The sequence below is a fragment of the Halichoeres trimaculatus genome, unplaced genomic scaffold (genome assembly GCF_033239565.1).
Source record: "Halichoeres trimaculatus isolate MK-OKI-2021-1 unplaced genomic scaffold, fHalTri1.1 fHalTri1_scaffold_16, whole genome shotgun sequence".
In the NCBI taxonomy this organism is placed as follows: Eukaryota; Metazoa; Chordata; class Actinopteri; order Labriformes; family Labridae; genus Halichoeres; species Halichoeres trimaculatus.
Window position 1 is genome coordinate 7,364,430 of NW_027437194.1, and position 25,581 is coordinate 7,390,010.

The window sequence follows — 25,581 nt, forward strand, 5'->3', positions numbered from 1 at the left end:
TCTATTTTGTCTCCCAACTGCACTGCAAAAAACTGAAATCTTATCAAGTGTTTTTGTCTTCTTTCAAGTAAAAATGATTTTGTTATACTCAATATGAGCCACGTTCACCTTACCAGTCCAGAAAAATGCCTTATTTTAAGGTATTTTAAGACACAATGAGGTCTGAATTGCTTGTAACAATTTAAAAAAAACATCTGCCAATGGAACAAGAAAAAAATTCTCAAAAATGAAATAATGTAAAGCACTGCAGACCTAGTTTTTGCCTTTAATAACTTGAAATAAGACATTTATTCTGGACTGGTCAGGTGCATGTATCCCATATTAAGTCTAAAAAGACATTTTCTGCTTAAAATAAGAAAAAAAAAAACTTGATAAGATTTAATTTTTTCCAGTGTGATGCAAGTGGTTCAGTTTGCTTCATCTTGGTACGTCGCACAACTAGTGGTGTTTCATTCAACTAAAACCAGAACGGGGTCTCCAAATTACCGACCCCTGTCGCCCAAAGGTGGATCTAGAAACTTTACAGTCCATTGATTGGTCGAAAGAATCCTAGTGCAACTGTTTTGCACACAGCCTTCTCTGAAACAAACTCCTCTTGTGACCCACCTCTTATTTCTGGCTTTTAAAACACAGCAATCCCCAATTCTCTTTATTTTTTATATATTTGATTGCTTTGCTCTTCTTCGTGCCTTTTAATTGTGTTTCTATGTCTTTTTTTTTCTAATTTAATTTACATGGAGTGTTTCTTTTATTTGTTTTATTGTATTTCAATGATTTAATTTCTCTGTACAGCACTTTGGTCTAAAGTGTCTGTTTTTAAAGTACTTAAGAAGTAAAGTTGGATTGGAAGTTGAAAACAAAGCTTAATTGAGCTTTGTAACAAAGAGCCACATGCTAATTACAAAAAACATGGATTCTGGATGTCTTCAATTGTTGCTCTTTGTTTACTGTGTAGTTTTTTTTTGTTTGTTTTTTTTCTATGTCAGTTTTTTAGCTGGGTACACTGTGTTGGCTTACACACTGCCTATCAAGAAGGGCATTGTTAACTGTGGAAATGCAAAAAGGATCAGGCTTTACTGATCCAGCCTGTACCAAACTGTGCTGATCCATACCGGAAACAGGCTTTTGCAGCATGTTTCTGTTTTGACTTACTGCACAACAGTTCAGACATGGCAATGCAAGACGTCAGCCTTCTCCTGAAGCTTGCTCATGAATAATACATTCCATTTCTATCACAGCTGTTCAAGCAAATGCCTTCAAATTTACATACTGCACCTTTAAATCCAACTTTTAGTCCCTTTTCTAACAGATCATTTTTTCTTTATCCTCATTACTGAAGTGTCAACATAATGTATTAGTTCATGACAGTGCCCTGTTAAACATATATACCTGTGTCTCATGGATGTTTCTGACTTCAGATATTTTTAATTTTCAAAATTTTCTCAAATTAAAAAAATGATAAAAGACAACATAAACAATCAATAGTATAAATTATGAATAACGATAACTCATAAAACAAATTGCATTGAATATGTTTGCATGAATGGAGCTGGAAGGATAAGCTATCCTGACCTTCTGTTCCTTGTGAGCTCAAGCTCCAAACAGCCCTGGTTCCTGCAGTTCCCACAACACCACTCGATAGAAGCTTTCACCAGGCGCTCTTCGTATGAAAGATTCAGAGCATCAGCTTTTGGTGCAATGGGGATTAAAGTTTGTACACAAACAAGCCGACAGGTCAAAAAATGTGGGTGTAGGAGCATTGACTAAATCTTAAATTGCCTTTTGGCAACAGATCTATGAAGACATTAAATTAGCGGATAGTGTTAACGGACATCCTTTTTTCAAATCAGTGTGTTTTTGTTGCTATAACAGTTGGGTCATACAATCCTCAAAACTTAAACCTTAAAAAATATTTATATGCAGGACATAAAAAACATCTACTAGGGAGTCGCACGTTTGGCTACTGATGAGTGAGACAACTAACATCCCTGCTCTGCTGAGTGCAGTGCAATCATTGACCATAGAAACAAGAACACTACAGGTGGATCCACACTATGTGAGTTTTTCATATTCATTTTCTAACTTGTAAGTCTTTACTTCTTCATTTCATATTTGAATTAAAGAACACTGACATTTTGCAGCCCTATCATCTACACGCATGCACAATCTTTACTTCTATACTACTGCACATACAAAGATGAATGCATTAACATGAATGTGCAGATAACATTGAGTACACACAGTCATGAAAACATAATGTACAGGAGCACATGGAGCTGCTGTTTCCCCCCTGGCATCTCATTCCACCTTCTACTCAAACATTTGAGTCCTCTTAAATAGCGTCAGCGTCTGAAAAATATGTAGCAGTGCCACATACCCTTTTACCTTGAAGCCAAAGAATGCTTACATGGAGTGAAATATTCCAACCATGGTTCTTTACCTCAACTTCAAACAGAAAATTCTGGATGTCTTCTGCATCATTTTTTACACATTTCCACATAACTCAGCGTGGTATGTGGTGTCATGGGAACTTGACTTTGGAGCCTGACTAGAATTTTAAAAATCGAGAGTTCGTGTAGGTTTGAATGTTTGGCTGCATCAGACTGATGGATCCACTGGTTGCTCCAGCGGGTTGAAAAGGTTAAGACCTTCTGCCACATGAAAATGTTCAATTCACACCCTGACACCCAGGCTTGACTGACTCTTCACACCTTGTTTGCGTAACCACACACACACGAACACAAAGGTTAAGCAAAGAAAGAAAAAAAAAAGGATCATTCGACACTCATCACCTTGCAGAGCATTCTAGAGCTATACTTTCTTTTATTGATGATCAACTCATGGTTGTAACTTGTATTTTTTTTTTTTACAAAGTGTCTTTATTGTCAACTTTATTATATACAATTCTGCTGTGTGCAGCAAAAACAAACACACACACACTGCTCCTTTTTCAGTGTCTGCACCACTCAAAGGGACCAGCACAGCTGCATCATTTGCTTGGAACCAGCTCTGGCGTCACATGCACACACCCACACTCCTGCACACTGGCTTACATCTCAGCGCACACGCACAACGTGACGTCTTACCTCAGTTAAACGATTCAGTCTAGTCTTTTCCCCTGCAGCAGAGCGCTTTCAAAGCTGTCTCCTTTGCTGATATCGTCTCTATCAAAACCCCACTGTCTGCCTGACAGAAAAGACTCTTCTACTCACAATCTATTTTCAGTAAAAAGTGCAACTCAATCTTAGCAACATTGCGCTGCACAGTGGGGTGGGCATGCTGAGGGGGGTTCTTTCTTTCTCTTGTGCCCACAGTAATGGAGGCAAGGCGGGGGGATTAAAGTGGCTCAGGACTGACTCTGGAAATAGAATATGTGCGACCTCCCCTACTACACATACATGTGACCCTTCACTGGGAGGTATGCCAGCTGTGTACAGCCGCACCGTCTTGGGAAACCCCTTGACAATCCTCCCCTCACACGCAGCCTGTCTATCTTTTTTGCTTTTCTTTTTTTTTAAGTGGAACGCTTTACTTGAAAACTTTTACAGAGCGAAGGAGAGAAACAAACGAGGGGCATTTAAACATCAAGGACTAGAAATGTAGGACATAAGATTCCCGGAGTACAATGTTCAACACGAGCCGCTGTAATGTCCCAGCTGAACAACACTGTTTCATGTGGTGCATGTGTTACATAACATGTTGTGGAGGACACTCGACTGGTACATCCAGTACATTGGGGGTCTCTTTCTCTGCTCATGGGTGTCGGATTCTGCACTGAATTGTGATGTGTGATTATGTGTCCTGTACCACCCGCTGTCTTAGCATAATGCTGCCATATGCATAAAAAAAGTATTAATGTTTTCTCAAAGGTGCAATGACCCAGAGGAGCTGAAGGTGTGGATTAAACTGAACTTATTTCAGATGACTGACTCGACAAAGGGATGCATTCCACATTTAGTGGCATATTCAAAAGTGAATACATCTTGTGGAGTGCTGGTTTAGCTGAAAACACCTGCAGAGGTGGAGGCAAGGGGAATTGGTAAGGGGCAGTGAGTCTTGACCTAACAACTATCAAACTCACTGTGTGCTAAGCTCAACTATTGTGCAGATAGGAAGCCGGATTGAAAACCTTACGTCGCAAAATAAGTGATTGCACTGAAAAGAGATATGCATTAGCACAGAAACTTTATATACAAGAGACTGACTTGCAGGAAGGTGGTATTAACCTTTCTTGTGTTGATAAACCTCTTGGTTTTACAGTATGTGTGTTGCAAGATTTTGCAAAACACTTCCATGTATAAAAGTATGAAAATTTTGAAATTATGAAGTCTTACTTTTCAATAAGAAAACAGATTTGTAATTGGACCTGGATCCTGTGCTCCTATAGCCAAGTTCTCCTGCTCCTTCAGGATTGGCAAAGGGCATCATCTTGTTGAAACCTCCAGTTTTGAACTCAACAGAACAGAATTAAAGGGGGGTTGGAGCAGGGATGTCCTGATATGGATTTTTTGACTTCTGGTCTGATGCAATTTTTTCACGATATGTTTCGCCGATACATCTCTGATACTGACACCTTTCTCCGATAAAATCTTGTACTCCGTTGATTCCGTTGTAAATGCCGAATCAAATTTGTTGTATTAAACTGAGCCCTGCTGGTACCTCCTCAAGGAACACTCACTTTAAAAATGTTGCAAGACGCCGTTTTACTACCATTGCTTTCCAAAGAGAAGTAGTCCCACACAGCGGACAGGTTTGCAACGTGGTTTGATTTACAGTAGCCGTTAAGCGTGACGGTGCTAAAAACACGTGAAAACAGGATCAGGCTCAATCGTGTAACAAAATCAGATGCCATTGGACACTATCTGATTCCATCCAATCCTCCAAGAATAGCCGTTCCAGGCGCCTATACTGATCAGTGAATCGGATCAGTACATCCCTAGTTTGGAGAATGGCTCAGTCCTTGCCAAAGTTCAATATGCGATCGTAGACAGTAAGATGACCAGCAGCAGCAGCACTCATGCACTTCTCAAACAACGATCCTGCCTCCACCATGCTGACGGGAAGTACTGTACATGCTGAAGATGATGCTTCCCCTGGTCTTCTGTTTCCCCTTTCATTAGCAAGAGGAAGAAAAAAATGGAAACTGGACTCATCTGACCACAGAACCTTCTTCCAGTTCTTGTGTGCCTGAGCCCAACAAAGCCAGATTAACCTCTGTCTATCACTGATCAGTGGCTTCTCAAAGCCATGATCTTGAAGTGGGCCATGTACATGTTTGGTTTGACCGCTGCTGCTGAGACTGTTTGTGGTTTTCCCTGCACATGTGGATCGGAATGCGGTCATTTCTTGCTGAAGAAACCCTCAGACACCCAGATCTTGATATCTCTTCCAAGCTGTTTATTGGTCCGTTTATTTCTGCAGAGTGCATCCAGCTGCTGAAGGACTGCATCAGCACTTCACGGCTAAGAATTTGTATCTTCAGGTCTGCTTCCTGCATTAGTATCCTTGTTTTTGCCATTTATGTCTCTAGACCTTCAAATGCGCTGGCCTTAAATAAAAACAAAGCAAGGCAACAAAAATGGTGTCTTTTTTTTAAAAAAGAGCAACCTTCATTGGAGGATCACTGGTACCAAAATGACTCAGTACTCAAAATTTCTATTGTATTTTTATGAAACCAATTGGTTTTATTTTTTTTTTTAAGGTTTTTTTTTTTTTTTTTTTTTTAAAGATTTGTTTAGTATCTTGTCTGTGACTGTACCAAAAAAAAATGCACTTAAAGACCTACGAGGTATTCTTTCTGCAATATTTCACAAATGCATGGGCTGCCTTAACACTTTTTTTCCACCACCACCACCACCACCACCACCGTAGATTGCTGTCAAGAGACTGATCATTAGAAATCAACATTAACATAATGGAGTGGGAAATTAAGATTCATCAAAGTGTTTTTGTTGCAACAATTTGCAAGAAGCTGAAGTCTCCTCTAACAGCTAGTTGTACCTTGGCTTGGTTCCTCAGTCGTGATTCAGTTTAACAAAAAGAACAACCTTAGCAGCAGAGCGGGACCTGTAAACTATTAGTATGCTGTGACAACACACATGGTGTTGAAATGAAAAGAAAGGAGTCGTCCCTCGAGTGAACACAGAAGGAAAAGAGAAGCAGAGACAGTGGAGGCCTCTGCTTAAGATGGGCTTAGCTTGATTCAGCGAGTCAGAGCACAGACTTTGCACATAAAGACACTTCAAAAGCAGACATCAAATCCTAGTGCACCACTCCTCAATGCACAACCCTCATGTGGAACTTCAGTTGCTTTCCAGTTCAAGGGCACCTTTACTAACACAGAGAAAGTTAGACTGAAAGTGTTCTTTCAAAACCTCCTCACAGAATTACTCCATAAGGTTTCCCTATATACAGCAGAACTACACAGCCAGGATTAGAAAACTCTCATTCCCCAGAAATACCACTACCTACACCAAAATCATTTTTTATTTAATTCCCTTTTGCTCCAAGGCAAGAAACTAGAAACAGTCAAAGCCAAAGCACGAAGAGCGAAGAGGTGCAAGCTTGCTGGATACCAATCTTGTGTTGACAGGAGAAAACACCTTAATCAGTCGCCCCAATGAGCTGTGGACAGGGATCAGGTCAGGATGTCACTTAATGATAACCCCGCGTGACCTCCTCACCTCTGACATGACCTGGTGACAATCACTTCCTCCTAATAGCAAACTTATCTCGACCTTTCGACAAACTATGGGAGGAATGAGCAGGAAACTTTCGTCTTCATCGCAGTGGTTTGGAGGTGTGAGGCTTTAATGGACAGGTATTAGTAGAGACGGGGGATCGGGTTTCACACGAGTGTTAGTGTGTGACAACGTAAGGAGAAGAGTGTGGTATTAGCAAATGGGTCTGTTGTTTTGTGGCCTCCAGGGTGCAGTTGCAGTTAAAAGACTCTTTAGAATGAATTATAATGGTGTTAAGGGTTGGGAAGACACCTGTTTGACACCAAAAAGTACACACACACACACACAGAAAAAAAACACAGCAAACATAAATGCACACAGGCTTCAACTCAGTTAGTGAACTATTCTATCTTTGTCAACTTACTGTCTTAATTAAAAAACAGGAAGAAAAAATAGGCCACTTGTCAATTGTGACTCTTAAAATTTCTTTTTTTTAATTTTTTAAATTTCCTTTTTATCACTAACTTTTAACACCCCTGGGCTCTTAACAAACAAAGCCCAAGGAAATTGTTATTGATAATTTTGAAGAGTCTATCTGCATATAAAATATCATATAAATTAGCTGACAGACTATTCAGAGCAACATCTTGTTTCTCTTCTGATGAACTTTACATAAAGTTTATAGTTGAAACATGTCAAGGTAAGAGAGAAAACCGTGTGCCAAGAACTGGGATAGCTAACATACAGTTTTTGAAAAAGACACAAACAAAAAAAAAACAAAACAAAACAAAACAGAAGACCTTTAGGTAAGTTTTCCACTTTGCTTCAGTCCATCTTCTGGATCGTGGTTTCCTCTTTACATGGAACAGTTTCAGGCTGCATTAGTGGATGCAGGGCTTAAGTGTGTCACAGACGGGGAGTTTTGGAAGTGGTTTTATGATCATGCTGTGACTTCAACTTCAGAGCCCAGTCTTTTTTTATTCAGTGTCGCTTGAGTAGCATTAGATCATGGGCTTTTCGTACAATTATTTTTACCTTTGTGCAGAGATTTTTATTTATTTTTGGATAATGTGAATATTTTAGTTAAGTAGAATACAATGGAACACAATAGAATATTCTTTATTGGTCCACCTTTTTATTTTTGTCACAGCAGCTCATAAAAAGTGCAGTAATGCAATAACAATAAAAAATTGAATGATGATAGTAGAAAAATGTAATTTGAAATTTGAAGACATATAAATAAATATAAGAAATATAGAAAAGTAGAAAAATATTACTATTCAAATATTTATATAGGAGCAAGATATATATAAAGATTGGTTCTTGAGAATGAAAAGCACTTGACAATGGAAATGTACAGTGTGTACTGGAATGATGTGCAAAAAGGCATGTATTTATTGATGACTTATGGTGAGAGTTCAGTACTGTAGATGTAGACATTCTAAATTTGATATAAATAGTCTATTTAATTCTTCACCTTTTAATGTTCTATCTAAGGGAAAAAGGATTTTTATCGTTAAATTTACTCATTTTTATTCATTTATTTATTTGTTTTTGTCTGAGAACTAAGATCAGAAACTGAAAAAGAAATAAACCAATTATTTTAAGCTGTGGTGGTGACCCAATCAGGTTTTACTTGGTGCAATGTATGCATTTTTTATGAGATATGGAGACTCAAAAAATGTTCTACCAAACGGTTGAGCAGCAAGTTAAAGCTTAAAATAAAAGGAACGAGAAGTTGAAATGCTGTAAACACACTTACACTGCTCTAAAGAGTTCCTTTTTTAAGATGTTATAATGAGGCTGTAGAAACTTAAATCATAAGAAACTTTGTGGTGGAGCTCAAACATTAACTGCCCTTACATTTTGTTTTATATGTTATATGAATATAACTTCTAATCATATGATAATCAATAAATGCCTTTTAGATATATTACCATAGACTATTATTAAGTTAAGCTTGGCTTTGGGGCTTCTTCCTGATTTGCTAAAAATTGTTCACATTTACACAACTCCCAGCTTTCATACGAGCCAACCTGCTATCCCAAATTCATTAATCCAATGTCTTACACTCTCATTGAAAGTGAAAACATGCACTTTTATAAGCATTAGGTCTGTGAAAACAAATACACCTCTCCTAAGTCTGCCTGGTTGTAACAGAGCTCCATGATTATTGACACTCTGCTTTAATAAAACGCTTTCTCTCCTCTCTCCCTGTGGAAAGAATTTAGGAGAAGCAGCCATTATTCTCGACAGCTCCGAGCTTTCCAACACTCACCCCATGCTGTGCCACAACAGATAAAATGAATCATCACAAGCACTTCTAGCGCTTACGTGTGAGTTTGTGTGTGAGCGTGTGTGCGTGTGTTTTTGACAGAAACTTTTGTTCCATTGAAAAAACGGATATTAAGACTATCAGTCGCATGAAAGGCAGCACGCCTTGCAGCAGCGGAGCGGGAATACGCTGAGTGACTTTCAGCTGTTGCCTCACCTCAGGATGTCAGTGTCTAAGTGTGTGTGTGTGTGTGAATGTATTTGGCAGCTATGAGTGTGTGAGTACACAGGGCTGGTCACGCATAGGTTTATTTATATTGTATCTGTTCAATACAGTGTCTGCATGCTTGTCTACATTACATCCATGCATGCAGAAGTGTGTTTTTATCTCCATGCATGCGTGTAACTGTGGCCTTTAGGCATCCTATGAGTGTGTGTGCGTGTGTGTGTGTGTGTGTGCTTGTATATGGATAAGGCCTGTTTTTATAGGAAACAGTGATGCTCCCATGGGCACAGCAGCTCTTGCAACTCTGGAGTCACCTTCCACTCACAACATTCAGAGGTGGTGATTGAGTTGCAGCAACTTTCCTTTAACCTTCTCTTTTCAGAGTTAAATCACTTTTTCTGTGCTCACACCAGTGATGATGGAGGGGGGTCACAGGCTCTCCAATTTACACACACCCCACTGGGGATCAAAAAAGTCTTATCATATTTAGAGGGTGGTCTTATGTGTACTCCGCTAAAAGTACATCTGTGTCCGTTCAAAGCCATGGCCTATCATCACCTGTCTTTGTCTAACTATAACAGGCAATATATCTCTGGGAAGAATATCAACCTCTCCTTTGGACTACCCGACGTTAGTCAGTAAACCTGTCGATGATATGAGTCATGGTTTGACTTGCAGGTCGAATACCATTCCAGCATGACTGACAACTTTTGGACAGAGCTTGGAAAACACCTACTGCTAGTAGCCCACGAATAGTTTGATGAGTCAAACAGCTATTTCTTTCACTTGGGGGTTGATTGCATTCACATTGCAAACAAAGGGCGCCAGAGTTTGATTGATGGCGAGCTGAGACAATCTCATTCAGGAGTGCAGTGGCTGTGTCTACAAATATCACACCAATCTGAGGGGTACTTTACACAACAATGGTTTTAGGGTAGAATGCATAATTACTGTTGCATTTTTGGCCCTTTTTTCTAAAATGCTGCTGCTGTTGCTGTGTAAACAGGAAGCCAGAAAATGCTGACCCCACACTCCACTTCACGCAAGTGCATACAACAGGACAACAGTACTGTTGTTACAATCATCGCGGACCATGTTGTGCTTGTGTTACTCAATCTGCTGAATCTGCTGACTGTCTTTTAACAAAATGTGCATCTGTTGCTCCACTTCTGCTCTTAGCATTCACCAATACACCAGATGATCAGCCTGACTCTACTTAAGTGGAGATCTACCAAAAGCGGCTTCTGGACAAGGCAGTTAAAGCACCAACTAAAGGCCTGGCATACATTCTGCAGCGTTTTCAGTCCCTCAGTGTAACCGACGCAGATTTTTTTGATTGCATTTTAGCGTTTTTGGATGAACTGTTGTGTAAACAGGGCCTGAGCCAAAGGTGGGAAATAACCTCCACTCCACAAACAAACCAAGAATAAAAGTTACATAGGTCACCTGGTTACTTCAGTGGAGTGAGTCAGAAAAAACATGTGCAGGACTACATTAACAACATCATACTAGGTCTTCCTCAGACAAGCCCTCCATTGTCCCTTCAGTCATCCTGGTTCTCCAGGTCATCAGTACTTTGTGCTCCTGGACGGCCTTGTTACCAAGTGTGTTGGTTCCCACAAAAGCAGTTTGCAGGCTGGCAGTTCTTGATGTCATGACAATGTCTCATCCCCCTAGCTGCTGTTTTCTTGCTGTTTCTTGCTCTTGGTGTTCCTCAAACAGAATCTTGTTGGTAACCTGTGCACTCTTGCTGATGTTAAGTACTGCTTGTTGCCATACAGGAGAACAGACTCTTCTGTTGCATAAAAGAAGCTAAATTTGATTTGTCTGGGGAGACTGGAGTTCAATACCTGGCTATGCCATTAACTCCAAGAGGAAAGTTGATCAAATGGGGGAATTTTCCGTCAAACAATAAACAGGCCAAAAGGAATTTAAATGTCTTCCAGTGTCACATCACAAGCTGAATTTTGAGTTAGATTAATTTGATCCTACATGTATTTACGTGTTATGAAGTCAGTAATTATTTGTCTCTTCAAACAGGATGTGACTTTCATCCTTGTGTGTACACTGCTGGTGTAGGATTTCTTCATGTAATAAAATGTGTTGACAGCACTGACAGCAAATACTGAGGATGATAACTTTCCATGCACTGCAACCGTTTGTACAGGTGTGTACGCCGTCAAAAAGCAGAATAGGTCATACGGTGAGTGTCACTGCACATCACAGACAGGCCGCGGTGCACATGTCTGTCCACACACAGTGTTGAGTTGCAGTAAGATCACACCACCAGATGCAATTAAAGCCCTGTAGGGATTATTTGAAGCTTTAAAATAAATGTGCTCCCTGCGGCATTTGAACCGTAACGTCGTTGTGGTCTACATCAGAAGGCTGCTCTCTGAAATTCAAACCTAATGTTAATGTTTTTATTCCTTATAGCTGACACCTCTGAATGGGCTCGTCGGCTCCTGTGTGGCCTTTCACAAGTCAGAACACACACAGACAGACCTGATGAGATCACGTGGCATCGAGCTAGATCTCAAATGATGGCCTCAGGTCAGGAGTGAACGAGTGGACACTATGGAGGAAAAAATACAATTTCCCAAAACTTTTTATATGACTGCTACACAGTGAACTCTAAGTTATTAAAGGTTTTTATTGTTTATTTTCTTACTTATTTTTCTTTGAATCTGCTCAAGAGAAATTACTTCTTGTTTATGAACAAAAACCTAGACATAAACCTCAAAAGAGAAAAAAAATATAAATATTTTTCAGAGAAGGATTTTTTAATTTGAAATTTTATTCTCTTACTAATTGATTATTTGAATATGTTCAAGAAAAAAAGTTTTGTTTATAAACACTAAACATAATGCAACCTAGACATAAACCTAAAAATAAAATTAAAAAAGTTATATATTTCATGAGGGTTTTTTACTCTATTTTATTTTCTTACTAATTTATGCTTTGAATCTCAAGAAAAAAAGAACGTTTTGTTAATTTAGAAAAAATAATAATAATAATGCTACCTAGACATAAACCTAAAGAGAGGGTAAAGAATAATTCATAAAAAGGATTTTTTTTATATTTATTTACAAATTCACACTTATTTATGCCTTGAATCTGCTCAAGAAAAAAAAAAAAGTTTATTAACAAAAAAAGATAATGCTACCTAGAAATTAACCTAAAGAAAGGAAAAAAAAAGTAAAAATATTTTTTAAATATTTGTTTACATATTCTCACTTATTTATTTTTTTGAATCTGCTCAAGAAAAAAAATATTTTTGTTCATCAAAAACAAAAGAGATAATGCTTCCTAGACATAAACCTAAACAAAAAAAAATAAAAAATAAAATCGTATATTTATTTACGTATTCTTACTTATTTATTTTTTCGAATCTGCTCAAGAAAATTTTTTTTTTTTTTAATTGACAACAAGAAAAAGATAATGCTACTTAGACATTAACTTTGAAAAAAGAAAGACGAAAAAATCATAAAAAACATTTTTATTGTTTATTTTCTTATTTGTTCTTCAAATCTGCTCAAGAAAAATAAATACTTTTGTTCATTAACAACCCCCCCCCCCCCAAAAAAAAAGATAATGCTACCTAGACATGAACCTAAGATTTTTTTTTTCATAAAAAGGATTACTCCCCTATAAACTAGTGTACAGTGTACTCAATGTGTATTAGAGCACAACTAAATTAATTCCACACATTAGTTACACTTCCTCGTTCTACCAGCACTGGGAGAAAAAAAGTGCTCTCTAATTGCTACCTGGAGACAGCTTTGGCTAAAAAAATTCTTTTCCCTCATCCATTTAAGGGTTGATTGACGTTGGAGAGCCTTAACTGCTCTCTTGGGACTCTACACACAGCCTCTTTGTGCTGCTATAAGAGCCCTCTAACCATGATGTCATGCAGAGTGACTACAGCAAGGTCCATCAAAGCTAGGAGCAGCGAAATGGACCTTTATTACTCCCACACAAGAAGGGGGGCTGAGGTCCACTCTGCTCACCTTTTTCTTTTTTTCCTTTCTTACTCCAAAGTGTGTGGTGCCTCAGTCTCCTAGCGACTCTTGCTCAACATAATATGCCCAAAACTGGCTCATGACATCACCACCGCTGTTCATTTATAACTAATTAAGCACGTGTTTCATTTCTTGTAAAACATTTACACCTCTTTCATTTGAGTGTTGCTTTAGTGTTCGACTCAAGCAACACAGTTAAGCTTTTTATATGTGTGTTTTTTGGGCGTGTTGAGAGACACTGGAGGCCTGTTGTTGGTTTAGGATTCTCAGGAAGGTTTTGGTGGGAAAGCACAGAGGCCAGTGGGGTTCAGACTGAACCGCAAAATGGAAAAATGTGAGTCTGATGATCCCCTTTTATGCAAAAATACAACTTCTAGACAAGTCTCCCCATTGTCACTGGGATTGTAAAATGTGCTCCAACCCTGCATGTAATCCCTTCCAGCTGCTTGGAAAGATGTGGTGTCTACTATTCAGAGATGGTCTCATTGTCAGTAGGTTCAGGCCCACAGTCGCAACCACAGCGAGGTTCGGTGCTAACGGACATAGCAGTGGCTTGGCACCATCTCCTGACCAGATATCCGAAAGGATGTCTTGCAATCAGTCTTTTCATCTCTGGAAATATCTACAGCCTCTCAGCACAAAGCCACATAGGAAAGACAAAGTGTGGATATCACGTAAAAGTCACAACAAGCTTTTGGCGGTATCTGAAGGTCTCCTCCCATCAATCCAGAAGCAGACCCTCGTACAGACCCTCACACTCTACACAACATGTGACTGGGACACATGAACAGATGTATCAAACTGAGAAGTGTTCTTCTGAAAGAAATAAAGAACAAAAGACAACCACAGCATGTCTGGATGGCTAGGACGGAGCTCAAGGGGGAGTAGTGTTGTTGGAGATGCAAGAATTGGCTAATGATAAAGGAGAGTCTCTGTCTTTAAATGTGGTTTGGCTTTTAGAGGATGTAAGAGTCCCGTAAGAATGGGACTTTTGTTCATCTCATCCTTAGCTTTCATTACATTGTCATTTTTGTCTTTGATGTGCAGGATTAGTCAAGCGCTATTGTTTTGGGGTTTAACCGATTTTCAATGGAAATTCCACACGTTTTAATAAGAAGCAGAGCGGATTAATTAGATTTCCACCTGGATTTTACATTGTGAGGCATCAAAAAGTAGTCCTACTTACTAAAAGAGGGATCTATTCACGACAGTCAATACCAAACAAGTTGTTCTTGTGACTGGGGTAACTTAAAAGAGAGTAAAAGAAACAAAAGTTATAAATAATGTCTCCTGTGGCACAGCAAAACTACATTTTGATGTCTTTTCTTGAAGTTAGTTTAGCATTAATACTCATAATGAATTACAGTATGTCTAACATAGGCGGGGGTTCTGTAAAGGCCTCTGGGTGGTTAAGTATGGAAAAGGCTGAGCTGTGACCTCCTTCCAGTCAACTGCTCATGAAAACGGCAAGTCAGCCGAGTGTTAAGAGCAAGTGGCATACGCCGTCTGACTCAAATCACATCTCATCAGAAAGGCCGCGCCTCACGACCACAGGGCGCTGCCACCATCTTTAACCTCTCACATCTAACCGCGGTTCTCCACCCTCAACGGACTCATCAGTCAACAGCCACGAAAAACTCAGCAAACCCTGATGCTTAATTAGTCAAATCCTTGAACATGGAAACTGTATCAGGTGAGTTAGGATTTTAAGTTTTCTCAACACAAACACATTTTTTTTTGTACAAGACATTTCTATTTAGATTTTTATTTTATTTGAGACTTTTTCTCCAATACCCACCCAACAAAGAATCTTTAAAAAAGAAAAACAAATGAGGAACACCTTTAAATTTGCATGGTCTCTACACACAAATGTTGAAATGGAGAAAAAGCTATCAATAAAACAAAGACTATCAGCGTATTAGCGACTTAAGGATGCTGTAAAGAGGATCTGTTTTAACTGGACTGCCACGCCACCTTCTGGCCGGCAGTCTCATGCAAGGTGCGTAATTGTTTTGGATTTAAATGGAGATTGGATCGAAACAAATTTTCTTTGTTCAAGACAACTTTTTTTAAAGATATTTTGGGGCTTTTTCATACCTTTAATGTGTTAGTACAGGACAGTGGATAGAGTAGGAAAGGGGGCGAGAGTGGGGAGCAACATGCAGGAAAGAAGCAACAGGCTGGAACCCAGGCCACCCGCGCAAGGGCAAACCTCATGGAGCACGATCTAAACCATTGGGCCATCTGCGCTCCGTTCAAGACACCTTTTTACTGGATACAACTAGCCGAGGTAAGGTATTTATCAGCACAGTTACACAGCGATACGGTTTGAAATGTGACACCAAGCAAACGTAAGTTTATACCGTAGGTTGGTAGCCGGCTATATGTAGCACCACTGGCATCCACAGTGCTCTAGGACAAGTCAGTAATGTTAGTGAATTCTGGTCATGTCCGGCCAGTCATCTACCAAGCAGAGGTTGATAGATGACTGAGCAGAGTCTATTTATAGACTCTCAAGTTTGAACAGACCACTGCAGAATAACTGCTGCATGTAGGTTGGAATGAACATTATCACAAACAGCTTAGCCCGTGTTTTAGCATTTAGCCCATGCTCTATTATTCTCCCATTTAGCTTCCTTCTGCTCTTCTGCCCTTTTTCTGTCTGAGGGTTGGGCTCCTGTGTCCACCATCACTACACAATTAGTCACAAAAATCATTCTCAGCAGATAAAAACACAGTTATCTCTCTTCACTACTAAACTTCGTCAGCAGGCGTGGGGTTATCATTGAGACTTCAATGTGCCGTAAATTAATCTGGTCCCACTTGACCCGATCAAGAAGCTAAGAAGTACTATTTCAAAATAACCTATATTGGCGCTGATGATCTTATTTTAAATGACCAGGCATTTATCTAGAATGGAGAGTTTTGCAAGATAATTCAGAAACTCCTCACAGTCCCTTTAAAGTGACTTTTCACTCAAGCTGTGTTTCTATATTTGACAATTTGAGAAAAAAAATGTGAGTATGATTTTTTTAAAAAAGGGTGGAGGAGGTGATTTTTAGAGCTACTTACTCACATGCCAGCTGTTTCAACAAATCCAGAACAGCCTGGCACTACTGAAGACTGGAAAAGCAGCCATGACCATAAGACAAGTCTGATTCATGCTGCATTTACTTTTTGTTACAGTATTTTAACTCTCACTAGCAACAGGAACAGCTGTTACTTGGTCTTATTTTCATACAGCTGTTTCAAATGACAGTACTGACTGATGGTTTGGGATTAAAAAAAAGAATAAAAAAGAAAAAAAAGGGAAAAATACCTTTAACAACAGGATATGATAGTCATCACAATACCCATGATGTCCTGTATGTGCACTCACATGTTTATATTTGTGTCAGTGTTTGTATCCCAGTGGTTCCTCCTGTTAAAGGTTTATTCAAATGAGACAGACTGAGACAGACAGCGTTTGCCACCTAAACATCCAACCAGCATACAAAGTATGCTGCTGCTGCGGGACAGACGCTGCAGCACAGATGAAAGTGTTGGAATTAAGACGTAGAGAAGAATCTTAAGGCACGATATGGAGAAGAGGGGTGGAGGGGTGGGGGGGCTTTCGAGCAATAAAAGATTCAGACTGCTTTCTGAAACTGCCCCTAATCCTCTCTTAACTCCATTAAATGTGGGACACTTCTGCGATAAGCTCAACAAAAGGAAGGAGAGCCCATCCCAAATAACATCACATTGCGGACGCACTTTAGCACAGTTATTAACAAACACAAAAAAAGGGCAGCTGCTGCATTTTGGGGGGAAACAATTTCAATTTCAGATATGGCTCCAAACTAAAAACTGGGCCACTGCAGGCTTTGATGTCTTAATTGTAAATGTGTGTGTGTGTGTATTTGTGTGTGTGTTTTGGATACCGAAAAAATGAGGCTTATTGATGGAACAAAAAGACACAGACAGAAAGGACAAGCAAGGAAGTGGAGATGATATAAAAGGGATGAGTAATTTAAAAAGAGGGAGGGAGGGAGAGAAGGAAATAAAAAGTAAATAGGACAGCAAAGAAGGAGGGAGGGAAAGAAGACGGGAGAAGAAAGCGAGATATGGCTTGAGAGACTGACAAATATTCCTCAGATGTAGAGGAACGGGTGACAGAGCAGAAGTACCGTGGGATCCCATTTGAATAGGCCTTGATTAAATGTGGCACGGGGTCAAAGAAGGGCCTCCGTCTGCTGGGGCCTGGTTAGGAAATTTATGTGAGTGTAAGTGACTGTAATTTGCACTTCTGAGAAATGGGAATACAGTTTGTAGGACATGATGCACAACCATTTGCTGGTTAGTTTGTAGGGCCACAACATTTCTGTTTGGATCTGAGACTACATGCAGAGCAGATCCTTGTTTAAACATGATTATGGCTGCTGAACACAGCAGTTTCTAATGTGACAGATCAGTAAATGTGCTTGTATCTTTGACCTAAAGACACAATTACCTCTATGATTTTCTACCACTTACAAATAAAAAATGCTCCCACAATTTAAGAAACAGGCTGATTAACTTGCTGGCGGGGTTTCAGGTACTTTCTGAAGTTTTTATGTCACTCTGGGGAGCTCAGTCACTCAGGCATAAAAAGGGAAATTTTGTGGGTTAAAGAGAAACTGATAAACATATTTTTATTGCGTTGGGGACAAAATGTTGCAAGACCTTTCTTACCAGGGTTGATAAACAAATTCTAAACCAAATCAAGACTTTCAAAGATCCAAACCTCAAGATGTGTGGCCCTGGCAAGTAAACCATTGCCGCACATCAGAATGAATGACATTTAACACAGATTAAAACTAGGAAAGCACTCAGAGAGCACAGACCCCCGTCAAGCATATCGTGATTGCAGCGCAACACTTTAGTCCTACTTTAATGTCATACTCCCTTTCAGCAGACTGTCTGCTACAATTTGGTGTTAGTTGCAGGTTTGTACAATAATTTGTTACCTGATAGTGTTGAAAATTATGACGACCCAGAACATATTTCATATTTCAGATCTTAGTATCCATGATATTGTCAGGATCTGGATCGCACTTTTACATCTGTCAGAAGTTATGGTGACCTTGTCTTGTATTTTTTTGCAAAGCAATCCGACAATTTATCGTGGAGTTATACACATATGGTGGAAATGGTCTTTTCTCACAATAATAAGGAATCCTTTAAAAACATCCTGGATCCAGACAGTGATTTGGATCTCCTTCGAAATCGAATCATGTTTTCCTTATCCTATTTTGAACATTTCCTAAAAATTTCATCAAGATCGGTTTGTTAGTTTTTGAGTTATGTTCTCCCAAAAAACATAACCTCCTTGGTGGAGGTAAATATTACAAGTTGGGCTAAACTGTACCCTAACGTGGACCCTCATTGCTCTAGATGCAAAATACTGCGTGCAACTCTTCATCATGTTTTGGGGATGCTCTGAACTTGATCTCTTTTGGTTCTCTTTGTGATTCATTCCCTAAAACATTTAATAAAAACATTTTCCTCTGCCCTCTCACAGCTGTTTTTGGTGTACCCCCAGTAAACATATCCACAACTCTTAAACAGAGTAGGGCTCTTGCCTTCTCTTTCTTATTGGCATGGCGAATGGTATTACTGAACTGGAAGAAAGCTGCTCCACCCACTCATACTTATCTCATCTTAAGAATTACGAAGACTTTAATTGGAAAAAATCCCATATAGTGTAAACAGCCCCTTCCAAAACTTCTATCCAAAACTTCCAAAGCACTTGGGATGGTTTAATGAACTTTTTCCGGGATCATGATGGTTTGTAGTTAGACTGATTAACATCCAGCTGTTTGATTTTGTACCAAAACAATATGACTAACTTTTTTCATTTTTTTTTGTTTCATTTTTTTTTCTTTCCTAACATTTTATTTCTATCCTCAATTTCTTATTCATTAATTTTACATTTACGATTCTAATGGTTATCTTACTATTGTGTTGCATTGTACTGTATGTATTTGTATTTTTTGTTTTGTTTTGTGGGAGGTTTTTATTCATGTTTTTATTTATATTCATGCTCGGTAAGATCCACTAGCACCCTACGGTTCATGTCTAGTCTAACTTTGACTTTTGTGTCTCTGATTATAAAGAGTTTCTTTAAAAAAATACAAGTTGAACATACAGTATATCACAAGTTTAAAAGCATTTTTAAATCTTGTAAGTTGACTCAAAATTATTGTTTCTTTACCATTTACAACCATTAAATTCAATATATTTTTTGGTATTTTTCATCTTGAACCCTCTACATTTTTTTCTTCCTGGTGTAAATGTGTAAAAATGCCACCTCAAATACTTCTGTAAATCTCTTGAATAGTCTCATTCATGTTTATAACCTTGAACTTTCTAGAAGTCTCCAAGCTGTTTTAAAAAGCAAGTTAACGTAAGTGTGTTTCCCAAATCTCAAAGTGCACCTTTCAAAGGGTTAAAGGTTTTGAGCCTTCAAAGTTCGTGTGACTTAAAGTTGAAAAAAAAAAAAAAAAACATGTGCAGAAGTTTTTTTGCAGAACAAGCTAATTTAGGGAAGATGCATTTTTAATGCTTTGTGAAATTTGATTGCATCATTCATCAACAACTCTGAAGTGTCAGGTTTCCAGAACACAACAAGCAATTCTGAATAACAATATACTGATTAGAGCTACACATGAAATTAAATTAGCTTTGTTTATCATGATTGCACATGGCGTGTCTCGTTTGTGATGAATAAGTTCATATTCATAGTCTCACTGCAGCTGTTTGATGAATCTGCTCTCTGAATGGATGAGTGCTCACATGTGTTTTGCCAACTGATCAGGTCTCTAGAAATCTCAAATAAAGAGAAACTTCTTTGGAAATTCCCACTCAATTCCAAAGTTAGCTTAACATTCCTGAGATGGTAAAGAATACTTGGCTTAATCTGTCACAGGCCTCACCTGGGGGCTAACACTGGGGCCGTAGCCCATCCCTGGTGAATTCATGGAGTGGGGACCCATCGGCGAGCTGATGACAGAGAAGGGCGACGTCAGGCCGTTCATGGGAGAACTCAGCGAGCTGATGGGGGAGTGAAGGGAACCGGAGGGCCCCATGGATGTTGGGCTGAGCAAAGATGGGTGCATTCCTCGGTGAGATGTGGGTGAGCCCAGGGGGGAGGAGGTCACCTGGCCTGATGAATCTGGTCATAAAAAAAGAGAGGATGATTTTAGAGTGAAGTTTCAGACTGTTAACGGAAATATTAACTCATCTTGACAAGAGCTCATAAAAGAAAAAAATGTTGCGTGAATTGATGAGTGCTCATTATATTCAAACAGTAAACTCCTCTTTTCATACACTGCACCTGCCTCTCAGTGAAGAGTTTATGCCGTTACAAGCGCGTCCCTCAGGGATCCGTGAGTACAGGATGTATATCTATAATGGATGTGGCTGATGAGTGGAGGAGCAGGCCCAGGAGAGTTAAATATACAACCTTGAAAGAGAGCTGAGGGGAACTATCCTAGCAGATGAGAGAGCGTGATAAAGAGAAGGTCATGTGTACTCTATCAGAGCTTTGATGCCCTTTCTGTGTCTTCTCCCTCATAGACTCAGACCTACCCTTTACCTTGACTGAATGGGACTTCTTCCATCAGCTGTCATCACAGATGATACAGGACAGAGGGAGGGAACTGCAGCATGCCACAGAGAATTTGGTGACAGGATTGTGTGCACACTGATAACAACTCCCTCCCCCTGATTCTCCTTTCAGCACCACGTCCTACGCTCTGTCTTTCTCTGTTCCTCGTGTAACTGAGTAACAGTGTTTAGTCCTGCTCTGGCTCCAACTGTGGTCTCTGGCTGTTTGTCTGATCTTTTGCCAACACTTATCAGTAATGTTACTTGTCAACAGTTTCTCTTATCAAAAGTGTCTTGCCTGTGAACGCTTCAGTACCTCTGCAAGTATAAGTCTGAAAATTTACTGTGGTCAAGTGGAAGGCACAATTGTCATTATTGGTGAATACTAAAGCATCTTATTATGTCATGTCCTGCCTCTTCATACATCCTATCTCCTGTCATACCTTTAAAGTGATACTCCGGGATGGAACAAGTTGGGTCCTTTCACAAGGTTTAGGGCAGAAATTACCCCTGCAGCAGTGATTTTGTGCAGCAGAAGCCCAGGGCGCTCGCACCAAACACCCCATCCCTGCTCCTCTGCCGGTTTCCTCTGCACTCAGACGGGGCCATATTTTACTTGACCAAAAACAATAATAAATGGACTCCCACCAAAAAATCTGATATCGGTCTGCATTCACGCTTTATTTAGAGAATTTTCAGCACGTTATTTTCACACAAAAACACCGCAAAATAAGGCTCTAGTTCTCATTGTGTCTCTTCATCCTGGCAGATTACCTGCGTTTGTTTACATCTGGCACGCCGTGCGTGCGGACTGATACACTAAGTGGCGAGTGTCTCGTAGCCAGCTGTGGCTCTGCAGTGGAGGTAGCACCGTTTTACGACACGATGGGAACTAGAGCCTTATTTAGAGGTGTTTTTGTGAGAAAGTAACACGCTGAAAATTCTCTAAATAAAGCGGGAATGCAGACCGATATCAGATTTTTTTGCTGGGAGTCTGTTTATTTGTGTTTTTGGTCAAGTAAAATATGGCCCCGTCTGAGTGCAGAGGAAACCAGCAGAGGAGCAGGGAGGGGGTGTTTGGTGTGAGCACTCTGGGCTTCTACTGCAAAAAAACACTGCTTTAGGGGTCATTCTGCAAGGTCAACCTTGTGATAGGACCCAACTTGTTCCATCCCGGAGTATCACTGGACACAAGTGAAAACAATGCCAGGATGTTTTAGAGAAAGTTTTTGTAAAAGTTGCTCTGACGGCTGAACCTACAAAGGCATCAGAGGTTTGCTTATACGGATGAAAACACAACAACCACAGCCAAAAACATCAGCATCAAATTTAACCAAACTGTGCAAACTGTGACTCAACATACAGCAAATTTTCTATTTTTATTTTCTTTTTTAAACGCAAGACCATGTGAAAAAGTTAGATAATGATGGTAACATTTACAGACTATATCAGGGGCCATATTTTCCCATAAAATGCACATCACATGAGTCAGAGAGAAACATTTTACCCTCTGCTGGAGAAAAATGGTAACTTTTTGCCAATGCAGTATATAAAATCTATGTAAAAAAATCCTGACATAACAATTTCCATTTTTTTTCTCCTAGCCCTATATATATATATATATATATATATATATATATATATATATATATATATATATATATATATATATATATATATATATGTATATATATATATATATATATATATATATATATATATATATATATATATATATATATGGGAATGTAAGATTCAATATTTCACTTTCCAGGTTGCTCTGAAAAGTGCTTGCTTGACAAGTAAGACCAAGGTGATTTAGTCCCTCCAGTTCATGGTATTAGCAAATATTCCATTAATCTTTTAACTGCCTCTGCATTTAATTCACGGAAATACCACCACTTTAAATCATAAATGCACGCCATACATATAAGAACGTTTTAATCTCTCCTCAGACAGCTTAGGTTAACATCTGCTCAGTCCTTTGTCCTTACAGTCCCTCTTTTTAGAACTCAGTCCTTTTCTGACACTTCAACCCTTCTCTTTCCACAACACCGACAAAGTCTAGTTACATAATAAGTAGAAATGTGTCTTGTCCATCACACTTTAGCGTTTCATAAGTGACCAGGTTCCTCTGTTTCCGCCCAGTGGAATTAAAATGATGCATGGCTCATTTAGCTGACATCCAAGAGTAACAAGTTCAAGTTCACTTCAGTTTTTCCTTGAGTGCTTTGTCTCTGTCCCAGCTGACTATTGCAGGATATTTTAGTGCTTGTGTCGGCGTGTGCATGTGAGTGTGTGCTGGTGTATTTCTGCTGTACAATGTCCTGTGAGCGCAGAAAGAAATTAAGGGGGATCTTTCATCTTTGTCCCCTGCATAAGCAATCCTCAGGCCAGCAACCTAGCTGGCAGCTCCGCCAAGCCAAACACTTCCTGCACATCCTGCTTGCCTCACAAGCACTTCCTGTAAGCACATACACAGACATACACACATGGGACCCATCCTTTAAAAAACAAACACACATCCTTCTTAATAAAGGGCTAACAACAGCTCAGCATCTCGCTGTAATAGTTCAGTGTTTAATCCGCTGACTGATACCCCTGGAGCTTTCTCTCTTTTTCATTTTTTTTTCCTAAAATGCGCCCACACACATAATTCCTGAAAATAAAATAAATAAGTAATAAATAAATAAATAAGAGCTCCCCCTGAGTAAGCCATTCCCATAACCCTTTGCCAATTGGGTTTTAATTCAGGCAGATAAAGCGAGCTTTGGTATTAGAGCTGCCAATCTGCCATTGTAGGTCTCAGCAGGGGGGAGCTCAGCTGTCAGAGTCCCAGTAAGGCTCCACCTCAAGGGGGATGACAGAGACGCGGTGGGAGGTGCACCAGACTGTTTATGTCTCTTTCTCTTCTATTCATGCCTTAACTCTCTATCTTCCAAATTTTGCAGGAGAACAGGAGCGACTAGGGTAAAAAACTGTCAAGAAATGATAAACCAAAGATACCCCCCTTTCTTCAGATAAACAAGAAACAAATTGAGTAGTGTCTCTCATATTGCGTGAAGATGACATGGCAAAGTGTATGTGTGTGTGTTTGTGTATGTTTATTTCATTTGGAGTTGGGTTGCCGGTGTTGGATTACAGTGGTATGAAAAGGACTCTGTCCTAATCCTCCCCAGACAGAGGAGAGGAGAGAGGAAAGGCTTTAAAGATGTACAAGGTAGAGACAGGGAGAAAGAAAAGGAGAGGATACACAAAGAGAAATGACAAACTGAGAAAAGGAGGATAAAGAAGAGGAGTTAATAAGTAATGAAACAAAAAAATATATATAAAAAATTGAAACCAAAGTTACATCAAAAACGAGCAGGAGATAGTGTTAAGAAGATAAAGGAGAGGAGGGCACGGGGAGGGGAATTTTTCAGTTTGTGTTTTTATCTCGTAGTGAAACAGTCAAATTGACTCTTCTTCGTATCTCTTTCATCTCAACCTGTTGAACTGGAATATGACACATTTCACCACCAGTTTTGATGAAAAACGGCAAGCTTAGGCAACCGTTTGCACTTCAAAAAGCATAAAGTAAACAAACCCTTAAGATTAGATAAGAGCGTGCATAAAGCAATCAGCGAGCACGTTGGCAGGGGGAATAAAAATTATCCAAGCATCAAAGAAATGATCTGCAGTCACTCAGGTTTGTGCCAATATATATAAAAAAAGATTGACTTGTGTTTACACAGAGGTTGAAGAGAGCTTCTGTCGTTTGCAGCCTCTGCCTGTATCACCGGGCACACAAAAGCACTACTGACAGCTACAAATAAGCAAATTAGGGCCCATCTAACCGACAGGCGCAGATAGAGCTCGTCACTTGTCACCTCTGTGCTCCATACAAGCATCTCCTGTTTCTAAACAATGCCTTCCCTTTACTTTCTCCATTCTAGAGGCAGCTTCATGATCACATTAGGATGGATTTGGGCATACAATCAGTCCAAGTAGCACAAACTGTTCAGTACAAGTCTGTGCAGGTTGAAAATGAGAAGAAAGAAAAGCAAGAATCCCCTTAGAGCTTAAATGGAATATCTCCTTGACGCAGTAGCTATAGTATATATATTAAGATCTTGTTAAACTAGACCTACTGCCTTGAGGTTGTTTGCCTCCCATATGCAGTCAAGCTGCAGTCATTTAAGTGTTACCCACAGACTGACAGTTAAACTGTGGCTGGGACTGGGGAAGGGAATTATTTATGTATAAAGAAACATCTGAAAGAATATATTGCTTCAAAAATACAGCAAAGGCAAAAGTTAGTCTTTTAGTCTGGCACTATTTTAACATTAACTGAAGCTCAGGGTACAGTTTTATCCACGTTCTTAACTACTTTATATACTTGTGGTTCTAGACATGCTGGAATGTCTTTTTACACCTGGAAGTTCTCTGGTGACACTGCCCTGGTGGGTTTTATCAATCACAGAAAGGACTCGACCTACAAGACTGGGATTGATACGTTCAATCTGGTGTAATAACAGATAGGGAGACAGAGGAGGTCTGCTTTGTGACCATCAATCGTGAACACATTGAAATTGTTGAGTCATATAAATATCTTTGTGTTCACATTGACCACAAACTTAATTGGAAAAAGAACACAAAGGCTGTTTTTAGGAAGGCACAGTCTAGACTGTTCTTCCTAAGAAAACTGAGCTCCTTTGACATAAGCAGGAGGCTCCTTAATGTCTTTTATCAGGGTATATGGGACAGGTGTAAA

The 25,581-nt window shown here is 39.4% G+C and overlaps 1 protein-coding gene across 2 annotated transcripts in view; it reads right to left on the minus strand.

Moving 5' to 3' along the window:
* Nucleotides 1-25,581, minus strand: part of rxraa (retinoid X receptor, alpha a) — a 263,628-nt gene that overhangs the window by 36,666 nt on the left and 201,381 nt on the right. For both annotated transcript variants that reach the window (XM_074690115.1, XM_074690116.1), the window contains exon 5: nucleotides 20,156-20,394. In XM_074690115.1, coding sequence (XP_074546216.1) covers nucleotides 20,156-20,394 — 239 coding nt within the window. The remainder of the gene's footprint in view (nucleotides 1-20,155; nucleotides 20,395-25,581) is intronic.